Source organism: Equus przewalskii, chromosome 26 (assembly GCF_037783145.1).
Source record: "Equus przewalskii isolate Varuska chromosome 26, EquPr2, whole genome shotgun sequence".
NCBI classification, from domain to species: Eukaryota; Metazoa; Chordata; class Mammalia; order Perissodactyla; family Equidae; genus Equus; species Equus przewalskii.
In genome coordinates this window covers 38,689,791-38,703,602 of record NC_091856.1, presented here as the reverse complement: position 1 = coordinate 38,703,602, position 13,812 = coordinate 38,689,791, and the positions used below count along the sequence as shown (strand labels likewise).

At 65.1% G+C, this 13,812-nt stretch overlaps 3 protein-coding genes across 11 annotated transcripts in view; 2 read left to right on the top strand and 1 right to left on the bottom strand.

Moving 5' to 3' along the window:
* Positions 1 to 491: 491 nt before the first annotated feature.
* On the top strand, positions 492 to 1,637 carry TMEM210 (transmembrane protein 210). The gene is made up of 4 exons (XM_008539022.2): positions 492 to 671; positions 814 to 949; positions 1,176 to 1,205; positions 1,391 to 1,637. The coding sequence occupies exons 1-4, from the start codon at positions 584 to 586 to the stop codon at positions 1,590 to 1,592; spliced, it is 456 nt and encodes a 151-aa protein (XP_008537244.1). The 5' UTR covers positions 492 to 583; the 3' UTR covers positions 1,593 to 1,637.
* Positions 1,439 to 3,798, top strand: LRRC26 (leucine rich repeat containing 26). Its single transcript, XM_070595980.1, has 2 exons — positions 1,439 to 3,276; positions 3,364 to 3,798. Exons 1-2 carry the CDS (start codon positions 2,604 to 2,606, stop codon positions 3,678 to 3,680), a joined length of 990 nt encoding a protein of 329 aa, XP_070452081.1. The 5' UTR covers positions 1,439 to 2,603; the 3' UTR covers positions 3,681 to 3,798.
* The window catches only part of GRIN1 (glutamate ionotropic receptor NMDA type subunit 1), a 25,398-nt gene continuing 15,349 nt past the window's right edge, over positions 3,764 to 13,812 (bottom strand). For 3 of the 9 annotated variants that reach the window (XM_070595957.1, XM_070595954.1, XM_070595963.1), the window contains 14 exons: positions 13,188 to 13,332; positions 13,007 to 13,090; positions 10,880 to 11,021; positions 10,657 to 10,784; positions 10,260 to 10,424; positions 10,065 to 10,183; positions 9,839 to 9,951; positions 9,617 to 9,765; positions 9,362 to 9,519; positions 8,932 to 9,093; positions 8,622 to 8,731; positions 8,370 to 8,515; positions 7,018 to 7,128; positions 3,764 to 5,043 (listed from right to left, as the gene is read on the bottom strand). In XM_070595957.1, coding sequence (XP_070452058.1) covers positions 4,927 to 5,043; positions 7,018 to 7,128; positions 8,370 to 8,515; positions 8,622 to 8,731; positions 8,932 to 9,093; positions 9,362 to 9,519; positions 9,617 to 9,765; positions 9,839 to 9,951; positions 10,065 to 10,183; positions 10,260 to 10,424; positions 10,657 to 10,784; positions 10,880 to 11,021; positions 13,007 to 13,090; positions 13,188 to 13,332 — 1,849 coding nt within the window. In that variant the 3' untranslated portion in view covers positions 3,764 to 4,926. The remainder of the gene's footprint in view (positions 5,044 to 7,017; positions 7,129 to 8,369; positions 8,516 to 8,621; positions 8,732 to 8,931; positions 9,094 to 9,361; positions 9,520 to 9,616; positions 9,766 to 9,838; positions 9,952 to 10,064; positions 10,184 to 10,259; positions 10,425 to 10,656; positions 10,785 to 10,879; positions 11,022 to 13,006; positions 13,091 to 13,187; positions 13,333 to 13,812) is intronic. The other 6 variants (XM_070595959.1, XM_070595955.1, XM_070595962.1 and 3 more) reach the window with 3 other exon arrangements.

The window sequence follows — 13,812 nt, the reverse complement described above, 5'->3', positions numbered from 1 at the left end:
CCCGGGTGATTAGGGATCCCTAAGGGGCCCTCCAGACCTGGACATTGCTGGGGTGTGGCCAGGACCCTCCTCAAAACAGCCAGTGTGAGGGCAGTGGGCACAGGCCCAGGCCTGGCCCCCTCGGTCCCTGCTTGTCCCAGTCTCAGGTGGAGGGTGGTGACTTGGGTCAGCTGGAGCCCAGGCCCCCTGAGCTGCTGCAGCTCTTACCTTGACGGAGAAACTGAGGCCCAGTGCTGCCCGCTGTGGGCCTTCAGGTTTCCCAGCCAGGCCACTGTCTCCACCGCCCCAGGGGCCCAAGTGCAGGCCCCACCCCTTCCCTATGAAGCAGCATCCACCTGAGGCCAGGGCAGCCCCACCATTGTCTCTGTCTCAGATCCGGCCAGGGCACTAGGAGTGGCTCCTGTCTACCCTACCTAAACCCCTAGGCTGCCTGCCCAGAGCTCCTCCAATCCTGGTCCCCAGGGGTGAGTGAAGCTCCAGCTGGGGCCCTGCCCCCACCCTCCCTACCTCACAGCCCAACTGTGAGGTCAGCACCTTCTGATGAGTTCCGTCCAGAGATTTGTGGTGGGGCCGGGGGCTGGACATGGCCCCCTGTCCCCAGCCTGACTCCTGCCTGGTCGGCAGCCCCCTCTGCGTGATATGTGTGTCCCTTTTGCTCATCCCAGCTGCAGGTGCCTCCTCCTGTCCCCAAGCCCTGCCCCAGCCAGGGCCCTCCCTGATCCAGGCAGGCCAGGCGTGCATGTCCTGGTGGCCACATGGTGGGGGGTGCCCCAGGGTCCTCCACCACGGTTGACGATGGCCCTGTCTCTGCAGCTGGAACCTACTGCGAGTGCAGCCTTGGCCTCAGTCGCGAGGCCCTGATCGCCCTGCTCGTGGTCCTGGCGGGTGTCAGCGCCAGCTGCTTCTGTGCTCTCGTCATCGTGGCAGTTGGCGTCCTGCGAGCCAAGGGGTGCGTGAGCCCCAGGGCCAGGGTGGGTGGGTGAGGGCCTAGGGCCATGCTGCCCACCTTGGGTTCTCAGTCTTGCTGGGAGAAGGGCCTCTGCTCCTGGGTGGATGTCACCACGGGCTTGAGAATGGCAGTTCCAGACTGGGTTGGTGGGGTGCAGAGGGCACTTCTGGGCTCCTGGAGCCCAGCCCCATTGTTCCTGGATTCATACCTACCTTTATCCTCCCAGTGAAACATGCCCTGGACACATGGACAGCAGGTGAGTGACCCCAGGGGAAGACCCCAAGGATGAGCTGTGCCCTTGTTCCCTGCCCCGCGAGGTGCAGTTCACAGACACATCAGGGGCCCTGACCCCAGGGCTGGGTGTGTCCTGGGTGGTCAAGGCCATGTGAGCCCATGCTGATGGCCCCCTGCCACTGACCTGACCTGGCCTGTGGTGTGCAGGTTGGTGGGGCACTTTGGGGTCCAGGAAGATCACATGGACTTGCACACGGTGCATGTGGAGTCCCACCTCGTGGACCCTGACCTGGAGGTCTCCATGATGCCGGCCCTGGAGGATCACGGTCTCATGGCCATCCCCATGGACTCGAGAGCCCCGTCCGTGACTCTGGAGGAGCCACCCTGCCCACCACCACTACATGAGTAGGGCTGCACAGCGAGGGGGAAGGGGAATTAAAAAGTATTTAGTGGTTCTGTGCTGTCCTCCCTGCCGGCAGCTCCTAGAGCCCTGCGCCATGCAGCTGTGTCACGGAGTGGGAAGGGGTCTGAGCGCACCTGGGTCATTTCTTTTATTTTTAATAGGGGTGCCCCGTGCCCACACCAGGCACCTGCTGTCCACCTTTCAGGGCAGGGAACCATACCCCTGGGGTCTCCACTTCCTCCTGCCCTGGTTTCAGCCTAGCTCCTCCCTGCATCTTCTGCTTTGTCCCATGAAGCTGGCAGGGCTCCTGGGCCCCTGCCCACCCTGCCCCCATCCCCACCCCTGGAAACCCCAGGACAGGATGTACAACTCTGGTGACTCCAGAGGGAGCAGCATTTGACAGGAGGACTTGGGCTGGTGCCCTGCCCCACCCATAAAGTGTCCTTGAGGTTCCAGGTGAGTCCTTAGAAGGCAGACTTCACGCTGCCTCCCAGCCTTCCCCCACAGCCTGCCCCTGGGCCCAGTCCCTAGCATGTGCTGTGCCCCACCAATCACCCACCATCAGGATGGGACAGGGCCTATGTGGGGGGCCACTGTGTGTATGCACTGAGGTCACTCTGCTGAGCCAGAGATGGCCTGAGACCGCGGTGAGGAGCAAAGGTGCATTCCTTGTGTCGCATCTACGAGTTGGGTGGGTGCAGCTGCTCAGGCCTCAGCAGGGCCGGGTGTGGCGGACGACGCCGAGGAGCGGGTGGGGGGGCGGGGTGGCGTCTCGTCAGCGTCGCTGCTGGCGCGGAGCCATGAGGAGCCCGGGAGCTCCGGGACAGGTGGCTGGCAGTGCCGGGCGCTGGCTTTGTGCCCAGCCCCCGCCCTAGGCGCGGGACGAGCCATGGGACAGGAACTGCCGGCGCGAGCCCGAGGCGGAGAGTTAATATCTGTGCGGGCGCCGCAGGGACGGACGGGCTCCGGGGACGCACGGACAGCAGGCCTCCCCCCGCAGGTCCCACTCCTGCCCCCATGCGGAGCCCCTCTTTTCTCTCGTGGCCGCCGCCACCACTGTTGCTGCTGCTACTGTCTCCGTGGCCAGTCTGGGCCCAGGCGTCGGCTGCGGCCGCCCCCTCGGGAGCCCGGGGAGACTTGGCCTGCCCCGAGGCGTGCGCGTGCGCGCCAGGCGGTCAGGCCAACTGCTCCCGGCGCGAGCTGCCCGCCGTACCAGGGGGCCTGAACTGGAGCGTGCTCGCGCTGCTGCTGGACCACAACCGCGTGCGCGCGTTGCCGCCCGGTGCCTTCGTGGGCGCTGGGGCACTGCTACGCCTGGACCTGCGCGAGAATGGGCTGCGCTGGATGCACGCGCGGGCCTTCTGGGGCCTGGGCGCGCTGCAGCACCTCGACCTCAGCGCCAACCAGCTGGAAGCGCTAGCCCCCGGTACCTTCGCGCGGCTGCGCGCTCTGCGCGCCCTCTCGCTGGCCGGCAATCGGCTAGCGCGCCTGGAACCTGCGGCCCTGGGCGCACTCCCGCTGCTGCACGAGCTCAGCCTGCAAGATAACCAGCTGTCTGCGCTCCCTCCCGGCCTACTGGCCTGCCTGCCCGCTCTCAATGCGCTGCGCCTCCGTGGCAACCCCTGGGCCTGCGGCTGCGCTCTGCGCCCGCTCTGCATCTGGCTGCGCAGGCACCCACGGCCCGCGCCAGGTGAGCCCTGGGGGATGGGGGCGGGGGCGGTCGGGGGCTACCACTAACGCCGCCGCCGCCTCCTGACGCCGCGCCGGTGTCCCGCAGAGGCCGAGACGCTGCTCTGCGTGTCGCCGGGGAACCTGGTGCTCAGTCCCTTGACCGCCTTCCCCGACGCCGCCTTCAACCACTGCGCGCAGTCACTCGCCCCGCGGGACCTGGCCGTGGTCTACGCACTCGGGCCCGTGTCCTTCCTTGCCAGCCTGGCCGCCTGCCTGGCGCTGGGCACCATGATCACCGCCTGCCGCACGCGCCGCCGCCGCCTCGCCGCCGCCCGCCGCCCACCGAGGAGACCGCCGGATCCCGGGCCCTGCTCGGCCTCGCTCGCAGACACTGGGAGCCCCGCCGCCGCCGCCCAAGCCTGAGCGGGCTGCGGCTGCCCTCGAATCTTCCCTGTATGCCCTGCCCCCCTTCACACTCCCTGCAGGCGTCAACAAGCGACACAAACTGAAATTTTCATGACATTCCTTTAGGCATCACCACTGCACACACCGGGTGGGGGGGGGGCGGTGCGCGCCGGGCCCCTGGGGGGAGGGGCAGCGCGCAACTGCATACCGGCCGCAGGGGAAGGCACACACTCGAACACGGGAAGGGCTGGACCTGTACAAGGTGGCAGGCAGGGCTGAGGACAGTCCCGAGCCAGCGTCTGGGGAGGCCCATCCTGGGCTGCAGGCCGGAGGAGGCAAAGACAAAGCTCGGTCCTCTGGAGTCTGGAGGAGGAGGTCTGACCGAGGCAGCAGGAGCCGGAGCAGCCCCTAGGAAGTGCCTGCCAGCTGGGGGTCAGGGTCTGCTACTGGGGAAGGGCAGGGCCAACTGGGGGGATGGGGTAAAGCGGAAGAGGAGCCAGGGTAAGAAGAGGAGGGGGTGGAGCCGAGGCTGCCAGGAGTGGGTGCTGGAGGAGGGGTGACCCAGCCAGCTGGGGCTGCGGGCCCCCATGGCGGCTCTGGTGGTGGCTGGGGAAGGATGGGGCTTCAGTCTCTGCTCCAAGCCCCTCCGTCCAGGGCCAGGTTAGCCCCTCTCCTCACTGCTCAGAGACCCCAGGGCCCTGCCTCTGCCGGAGTGCCCTGTGGCCCTGCCCAGCCAGCTCAGCTCTGGCCCGTCCTCAGCCACTCTGGTCCGTGCCTGGGTCCGGCAGGGGCTGCCTGCCAGGCAGCAGGGTGGGCGGACAGACGGACGGGAGGCCCAGGGTGGGCAGTCTCGGGCGGGTGGGCTTCCCTCAGGCCTTCCCGAGCAGCAGGACCCATCAGTGTCCTTGGCCGGGCTAACTGGGCAGGTGGGCGCCTCCGGGGGCCTCACACCACGGTGCTGACCGAGGGATCTGAGAGGTTGAGCGGGCCCGTGATATCAGTGGGATGGTACTGCTGCAAAATAGAAATACACAGACAAGGCAGCCCGTTAGCCCAACGCTTGGGGGCGCGCGTGGGGCCGGGACGGGTGGACCAGCCAGCCGGTCGACCGGCAGGCAGGCGGGCGCGGCCTGGGGGAGGCTGGGGGGCGCTCCTCCCCCTGACCCCGTCGTGCTCCGGGACTCTGCGTGGACCGGGCCGCTGTCCCGTCCGTCTGTCTGTCTGTCTGCGGGGGAGGGGGGCAGAGGAGGGCAGGCAGGGCGTCTCAGCTCTCCCTATGACGGGCACACATCTGCAGCTGGCCCTCCTCCCTCTCAATAGCGCGTCGCGGCAGCACTGTGTCTTTTTGGTTTTGCAAAGCGCCGCGTCCACCCCCGGTGCTCTATAAATAAGAACCAACAATCAATACCCGCTGGCCCCGCGGCCTCCAGGGACCCCAGCCCTGAGCTCCCAGTGCCGCCCTGGCCCGGACCAGCCACAGGACAGGGGCAGAGGATCTCAGCGGCCGGACCGACCCCACCCCTCCCGACAGAGCCCCCCACCCAGGCCTCCCTCCGAGCAGGTGCCCAGCCCGAAACAGGGTGGGAGCTGGGCCGCCCTCCCCCGCCCAGCCCCCCCAGCTGGCAGTCCCCCCAGTCATCCCTGTAGGGCAAGGTCAGCCCCAGATGCCACGTGGCACCAGGGCTGGCCTGGGGATGGTCCCTGGTGCCCAGGGTGGCTTGGGCAAGGAGTCTGCTGGGCGCATGTCTCCGGAGAGGCACTGTGAGGGTCTGTGAGCTGCACCTGGACCAGCTAAGGGGCGTGTGTATCTGCTCCGGGGCAGGGGGAGCGGGGGGGTGGGGGCGGGATTCAGTGACGCCCTCAGAAAGTGGCCCATCACCTGCATGACTTGTGCTCCTCCTTTCAGCTCTCTGCGGGGACACCTCTCCCTGGGCCTGCCCTGATCCTCCTCCCCTCTGGTCCTGCTTTCTCACTCTCCTCTTCCTGCACCCCTGGTGGGGCTCCTGGCTCAAACTCTGCCCACTTTTCCAGGCCCATGGACCCTCACTCTCCACCCACCCTCCCTATGTCGAGCCCCTCCTGGGAAGCAGAGTAGCCAGGCCTCATGGGCCTCTCTTGGGGCATCACCCTGGACTCAGATTGCTCTGTGCCAAGCCCTGTCTGTGTCCTGAGATCTGCTCCTCTTCCCATGCACTGGGGAGGAGGGAGAAGGGCTGCAAATCCCACTTCCACCTTGGAGCGTAAGCCCCTGTGGGGTGATGCCACTTCCTCTGGGCTGGAGGCCAAACCCACCCCTGAACTGCAGGGAGGCTGCTGGGCCGAGGGCTGTGGTGGCTCTGGGCAGCCTCCACCCCACTTGGGACCAGGGTGTCCCTAGCAAAGCTGGGTCCATTTTGGGGGGTTTTGGTCCAAGTGTATACATCTGGTGCAGTGACAAGCTGCCCAAGGCAGGAGGGCAGGGAATTCTGGGCTCAGGCAGAAGGCCTGGCTCTGACTGGCCCTGAGGGGTGGGGCTGGGGGTCAGGAGCTGAGGCATTGGTCTCCTCCGTGGAGGCCTCCCCTTCCTGGGCCTCTGTCCGGGAACCTCAGTGCCCCGGCTCTGTAGGCCACGCTCAGCCTGGGGTGGGGGCCACCCCCTCTGGTCCCACCCATTCCCCCACCTGATGGTTCCCTGTGGCTGGGGGCCTGTTCCAAATCCAGGCCCCAGCCGTCCACCCAGATGGAGCCAGGCCCGGCCCCCAGCCCCGGCCCACACAGAGACCACATGGAGGGGATGCAACAGGCATGGCTCTGGTGAGACACGTGAGACAGGTGTCTGCGTGGCGGGGCTGGCGGCCAGACAGATGGGCGGATGGAAATCACAGCCACCCCTCCATGGACGTCGCAGGGAGGGAGAGAGGGCGGTGGGCCCCTCTGAGAGAAGCTGGAGAAACGGACGTAACAGAGAGGTGGCGTGGCCTCCCGAGGTGAGGAGCCGGGGCAGGGCGGCTCTGGGCTCCCAGGGGCCCCGGGCACAGCCCCGAGGTGGTGAGGCTGACTGGCTGACCAACAACATGACACAGCTTCAAGATGGCGCATGGCGTCATGGCATGTGGGGGGCAGACTAACGCAGAGACACATGGGGAACGAGGACCCAGCGAGGGCCAGCGGGAGAAAGGACCGAGAGAGAGGGGTCTAGAAAGTCGGAGAGAGAAGACCTAGTGTGCTGGGCAAATAGAGATGAGAGGCCACAGCAGTCAGAGGTGGGGTGGGATGACGGGGGAGGGGAGAGGGCACGCCTGACGCACGGGACACAGACACGGAGGGCGGGCGAGAGAAGAGTCGGAGACGTGGGACTGGGCGTTCTTCCCCTTACCGTGTCTTTGGAGGACCTACGTCTCTTGAAGCTGGAAGCCAGGGTGGAGGTGATAGCCCTAAATGTGGCTTTCTTTTTAGGGTCAGGCTCTGCTCTACCACTCTTTCTATCCTAAAATGAATATGTATAAGTGATTAGATGGCTAAGGGTGGCGGCCACACCTGCCCTCGCCTGCTTCTCGGGGGCTGCTGCCCGGCCTGGCTGGCCACTCGGGCCCTCGCTCCTGCCTGCGTTCCTGTGCTAGACAGTCAGACCAACAGCCGGACATGCGCAGGCAGCCTCTGCTCCTACCCGGGTCTCCGGCCTGACCTTGCTTGTGCTGGGGCTGAGCTTGGGGGGGTCCCGTCTGGCTCTCTTCCTGAGAGATCCACCTGGCTCGCTGGCTCCTGGGTGGCCCTGGTTTACAGGCGTCCCAAGGAGGAGGGGCCCTCCGAGCACTGGAGGAGTCTCCCTGTCGGCCCCACCAGCCATTCTGACCCCCAAGGGGGCACACCAAGATTCAGGAAGGGGCCGAGGGGCTGAAGGCAGGTGGCGAGATGAACTGGAGCCATAGATAGATTGACGCAGCTCCCGGGACCATGGCCTCGGGTCTGATGGCCAGGATGGCCCTGTGCCTACCAGTGAGAGCAGAGACCAGGTCCCAAGAGCAAGAGGGGACAGATGAGAGGTGTGGGGGCTCCAGCAACCCCGTCCCCCCATGGCCCTCCCTCTCTGCCATGCCAGCTTCATCCCAGGACACAGGCTCTGGGGAGGCACCCAGAGAAAGAGAAGAGATGGAGCAAACCGGAACTGGACCGTGGGGCACAAGCCTGCGGGCTGCACAGGTGGGCTGTGGCTACCCTACACGCAGCCAGTCCCCTGCTGGTGGCAAATTCGCACAGACACGGCCTGGGGTGCCAGGCGGGGCTGGCCGGCGGATTCAGACTGGAGTTTTGCAGCACAGAACACAGCAGGGCAGCAGGGAAGGGGGTCCCGGGAGGGTGCCGAGGAGGAGGTGGGGCGGCGAGGGCAGAATGCGTCTCGGACTCACGTGCTACACCCAGGTGGGTCCCTGTCTTACCCTGCCTCAGTTTGCCTTCCTATGGAATGGGCGCCGGCGGGCGACTCTGGAGACAGAGGGGCCAGGTGGAGGCTTGGAGCAAGGCGTGTGGCCTCCCTCAGCTGGCTTTGCAGTGGGCAGCCACCTGCAGGCGGCCCCGCACCAGCGCTGCCCCTGGCCATGGCTCCTAGCTCCAGTCCTGCCCACATGAGCTCCTGGGAGTCAGAGCCAGCGCTTCGGCCTGCGGGGATGGAGGGGGGCCGGGGCCAGGCCGGGCCATGGGCACCAGGCCTCGGAGGGTGGCCTGCCCTACCTGTAGGTTCTTCCGCCACACATTCACCGCTGCGAAGGCCAGCTGCATCTGCTTCCGGCGAGCGTCCTTGTGCCTCTTGTAGGCGATCTCAATGAAGATCAGGAATATTCCTGCCACGATGCCTCCAGCCACCAGCATGAAGACCCCTGTGGGCCAGGACCCAGCCCCTCAGCGGTTGTCTGGCCAGGCTGCGGGCCCCCTGGAGAACCCACACAGTGTCGGGAGAGGCTTTGAGGGGAATGGCGGACCCACCTGCCATGTTCTCGAAGGTGAGGGTAGCAGGGGCGTTGCTGCGAGAGTCACACTCCTGGTACCGCACCCACGTTTTGTCCAGGTCTTCCATAAAGCCGTTCTCATGGGACCTGGGTGGGCGGGGCGTGTGAGCCAGGGCCCGGAGCTGGGAGGCCTCCGAGGCGAGAAGAAGGCTGAAGTGGGAGGGCGTGCGCGGCGGGGTCCGAAGTGGGCGGGGCCTGGCCTGGGTGGGGCAGCACCTGTGTGGTGGGGTCTGGCACTGGGGAGGCTGTTGGCGAGGCATGGAGGAGGGCAGACGAGGCTGACTCACTTGAGGATGGACAGGGAGACGTTCTGCTTCCAGGGGCTGTCCTTGCGCATGCCGATGCCGAAGCCTGAGCGGAAGAACAACTCGCCCGTGGTCACCAGGTCGCACTTCTGCGAGGCCTCGAATTCCAGCACCGCGGAATCCCAGATGAAGGCATGCAGCTTGCTGCGGGTAGGGGCAGGGGTCACAGGAGCCCCGCACAGTCGGGCTGCCCTCGCTCCCGCACGCACGCGTGCACTACTTCGTCCTGCCAGCCTGGAAACCTCGATTCCCCTCCTGTGGTTCCCATCCAGCCTGGACACGCTCACTTTTCCTGTATCGGTGGACGCCCCTCTTGTCCGGCCCCCCTCTCCTTTGTCCCGCCTGGCCCTCCTCGTCCCTTCGCCTGTGGACCCCCCACGCCGTCCCGTCCTCTCGCTCCCCTTCCCCTCACTTGTCCCGCACGGCCTGGATGGCCTCGGCTGCGCTCTCGTAGTTGTGCTTCTCCATGTGCCGGTACATGGTGCTCAGCTCCACCTGCCGCCGGAAGTAGATGTCCACCGAGCTCTGCTTCACCGTCGCGTAGATGAACTTATCTGAGGGGTTCCTCAGCTGCGGGGTAGAGGGCGGGGCTCGAGGCTGCTCTAGGCCCCGCCCAGGGCACGCCCCCGCGGACCTCACTCGCCGCCCCCCAGCGCGCCGGTCTCACCCGCGGGTCATTGATGCCGGTGATGCGCTCCTCGGGCCGGTCCAGCACCAGGAAGGCCGCCAGGTTGGCGGTGTAGGAGGCCACGATGATCATGGCGAAGCCGGCCCACACCATGCCCAGGATGCGCGCCGAGAAACTTCGAGGGGCGCCTGTGGGCAGAGACGGTGAGCTCCGTGCGAGCAATCGCGGGCGGAGAGGGACGGGGCCCGAGCCTGGCCTCACCTTCCCCGATGCCCGAGTTGAGCAGGACGCCCCAGGAGAACCACATGGCCGAAGACAGGGTCAGCGCGTCCTCCTCCTCCTCCTCACTGTTCACCTTGAACCGGCCGAAGGGGCTGCGGGGCGCAGAGGGCGGGCGGGAGAGGGCGGGAGAGGCAGCCCCGCCCCGCCCCTCATCCGCTGCGCCAGCCCCGCAAGTGGAAGTGTCCGGCCCGCGGGCCGCGCTCACCTGAAGCGGTCCAGCAGGTACAGCATCACGGCCACCACGTGCACCGACAGCCCCACTAGCAGCCACAGTGTGCTCTGGAAGGGCTGCATGAACGAGTCCAGTGTGCTCCGGGGTATCTCCTGTTGGTGGACTGGCCGTCAGCGCCGCCCGGGCCCTCCCAGGACTCCACCCCGCCCCCGCCGCACCCCTGTCCACCTTCTTGACCAGAATGGTCAGGCCCTGGTACTTGAAGGGCTTGGAGAACTCGATGTACTGCGCCCGCTCGTTGTTGATGGTCAGCGGCGCCACGATCATGTCCGCCTGACCGCTGAGCAGCTCGCCCATCATCCCGTTCCACTCCTTCTTATTACTGTTGTTCACCTGTGGGCGATACAGCCGGTGGGGACGCGGACACCGTCGGCGCCACTCCCGCGACAGGCTCCCGCCCTAGCCCATCTCAGGGGTCGCCCACTCCAGACTCCGCCTTAGCTCGCAGGCCCCGCCCATCCAACAGCAGACCACGCCCACCCCGTCCCTCCCACCTGCAGGCCCCGCCCAGCCAAGGCCGTGCCCTAGCAAGACCGGGTCCGCGCGGCTCAGGATCCACGCTTACCCGCTCCTGCGTGCCGAACTTGCCATCGGCCACCAGGTGCACCTCATAGGTGAAGTTCATGGTCCGCGCCAGCTTGATGAGCAGATCGATGCAGAAGCCGTAGCAGCACTGAGGCACGGTGTGGCGTGCTGGGTGCGGGGGGTGGGGGAGAGTGTAACCGCGGGGCTCCGGCCTGTGCTGTCCGCCCTGAGCCCGCGCCCCAGCTCCCTAGCCCGGCACTCACGGCTGCCCGGCGACGTGTCGTTGGGCCCAGTGCAGATCACCTTCTTGACCGGGTCCCCGTTAACTGTGAACTCCTCCTTGCACGTGCCGTCGCTCAGTGTGGGCTTGACGTACACGAAGGGCTCCTGGTGGATCGTCACGATCTGGGCGAGAGAGGAGACCCAGCCTGGACCACCCGCCCTGGGCTGCCCCGGGGCGCTGTCCTCTTCTCAGTGCCCACTCTCCCCTGCAGCCCCTCCAAATCCCTGACGTTCCCCCACCTCCCGCCTCTGCCGCTCTCTGGAGCCTCCCTGCTTGGCTTCAGGTGGTCAGTCCACGTTCTCCTCGGCCACAGTCAGCATCACCTGCCTGCTGCCCTCAGGGGTGGCCCCAGACTCCCCGGACCACCCATGCCACCTCAGCGATCAGAAGGCACACAGCCTCCCAAAACACTCTGCCCTTAGCCACTTTTCCTTGGGGTCTTGGCTTACACATCCTTCCCTCCATCAGAGGAGCCTGGTGGAATGTCCCGTCTGCCTGGGCACCGTCTCTGACTTCTCAGGGATGAGAAACTCCCCGTGCTAGACCAGAGCCTGCCCCCTGCCCCGTGGCACCCATGAGCATGGGGGCATGTCCACCGACACCCACTCAGAGCCTGCACAGGACCTGGGACCCATGGGGATCACCCTTGTCTGATCACCTGGCCTCTCCTGGCCCTCATCCTCCCCAGCAGTGAGTCCCTGTCTGATCATCGGTCCTTCCTCCCTCTTCCACAGCTGATGCTGCCCCGTCTTCCACGGCCTGCCTCTTCAGAGCAGGGGCCCCTCGGGGCTCATACTGGGGCTCTCTCCCTGACTTCAGGGACCCGTAGCCTGAGGGTGGGGAGGACAGATATGGGGCAGAGGGGGCTGAACTGAGCACCGCATGCTGACGAGGCGTCCGAGGGGAGGTGATGTGGGAGTTGAGCCTACAAAGTAAGCAGGGATGGTGTGAGAGGCACCCTCCACTGGGGGCTGGGGGAGGGTGAGCCTCAGCCACGACGACAGCATTTTGGCTTCTCCCCCGGGGGACTGGGAACCCCTGAAGGAGCTTATTTGCTTTTTAATCTTTCATCATTTTTTTCTGTTACACAAGAATATATGTTTGTGCCTTTAAAAAGTCAATGAGACAAAAAAAAAGAAAGAAAGAAAAGTGAAAACGAGCCATCTGCATCAAACAGCCTGGATGCGGCCATCTGGTTATCATATTGAGCTGTTATTTTCAGGATTTCCAACTCGAGGAGAGGCCGTGCTGGCTTTGGGAAAGCCCAGTCTGCCTGTCACAAAGGGTTGTGACCCCTGGGCAGGTGCTGACAAAGGGGTCTGGGTGAGAGGCCCCGGGGTGTGGGCTCAGAAATCAAATAGGGCCAAGAGACATTTGAAGACTTGGGGACACTGGGGCACGTTGGTTGGGCAGATTGCACTTAGAGTCCTTGCCTTTGGAGATTGAAGGTCCTGGTCTCACGCTGGTGTGGGTCAGCATAGGGAGGGACGTAGGGAGGGTAGAGGGGCCCAGGGATGAGCCCAAAGGAGCAGGAAGGAGTCAGGCCAAGGAAGAGAAGCCATGAGGGATAAGGCCAGCCCAGGGAGGGAGCAAAGGAGGGAATGGCCAGCCATGGGGAAGGCAGGGAGGCCAGGGTCAAAAGGGCAGTTTGAGCCAGTCATGGCAGGAGGTCCTGAAGGCTGGGCAGGGGGTGGCTAGGACCACCTGGAGGAGTGATAAGGATGTGGAGGTGGCATCCCCAGGGCCAGGACTCAGGATAGAGAGTGCTGAAGCTGAAATCTACAGAATGACCACCCATCTGTCCCTCTGTCCTCCATCAGCTCATCCCCAGGGGAGTCCTGCCCCACAGGGCTTCCCCAGACTTAAGTGGGGTTGGGTGAGGAGGGGCATTGGAGAGAGTCCATGGGATGAGGGGTGAGTAGCTTCCTCTCCTCCCTCCACCTGCTCTCCCTGCTTTCTCTGCGGTGCCAGGTGTGTTTGATGGCAGCCAGGTGCTGGTCCCATCCCCACTTCTTATAGTCACTTTCGTTGGCCTCACTGTCTCCTTCTCTGGGCCTGAGGGGTTGGATGGAGTGTTCGGGGTGTGGAGCTGAGGCAGGCCCCCCACCTTCAGTCTGGTGGACATCTGGTACCCTCGGGGCTTCTCCGTCTCTCCGCCTGGCCAGATGATCTTTCTGTCATTGGGGATGACCTGGGGGTGGGAGTATGAGATGGAGGGTGGCCACGCAGGGGTCTTGGCCCCAGGACCCTAAGGCCCCAGCCCCCACCCCCTCATGACCCCCACCTACGTGGGTGCCATTGTAGATGCCCACTTGCACCAGCTTGCGGTTCTGCAGGTTCATGATGCTGTAGTTGGCAAACTTCCGGTCCCCGTCCTCATTAAACTCCACGCGGCCAGTCACCCCATCGGCGTATTTGGAAGACATCAGGACTCTGGACAGGACATTGGAATAGACTTATCAGGGACGCGCTGTCTCCCTGGCCTCCCGAGAAGCTCGAGCCCCTCCTTCTGCCCCAGTCCCAAGAAGGAAAGATTGGCAGATGTCAGACCCTCCTGCTGTGAGTCTGACGGATGGTGTGCCTGTCTGCCCGTACCAGATGGACAGCACAGTTCTAGCAGCCCATTGAGTCCTGGGTGCCAGACCCTGTTTCGAGGGATTTCTGTGGGTTGGGATGTTTGATCCTCACAGCAGGTGTTCTTGCTTTACAGATGAGGAGGCAGAAGCCCGGGGAGGACTCAGTGGCCCGTTTGCCAGTGAGTGGGGGAGGCAGGGCTGAAGTCCTGTCTCCCTATATGAGCACATCTGTGTGTGTGTGTGTACACACGTGGTGTGCCCATCTGGCCATATCTGTGTGCACATGTGATCCTTGTGTGGGATGCACTCCCATGCGTGTACTTGTGGCACATATGTG

Bases quoted from the DNA above. Each gene is read 5' to 3' on its own strand.
- TMEM210 (XM_008539022.2), top strand. From the start codon at position 584: ATGGCCCCCTGTCCCCAGCCTGACTCCTGCCTGGTCGGCAGCCCCCTC. The intron at 672-813 runs GTGCCTCCTCCT...CTGTCTCTGCAG, and splicing joins TTTGCTCATCCCAGCTGCAG to CTGGAACCTACTGCGAGTGC. The intron at 950-1,175 runs GTGCGTGAGCCC...TTATCCTCCCAG, and splicing joins GGCGTCCTGCGAGCCAAGGG to TGAAACATGCCCTGGACACA.
- LRRC26 (XM_070595980.1), top strand. From the start codon at position 2,604: ATGCGGAGCCCCTCTTTTCTCTCGTGGCCGCCGCCACCACTGTTGCTG. The intron at 3,277-3,363 runs GTGAGCCCTGGG...GGTGTCCCGCAG, and splicing joins GCACCCACGGCCCGCGCCAG to AGGCCGAGACGCTGCTCTGC.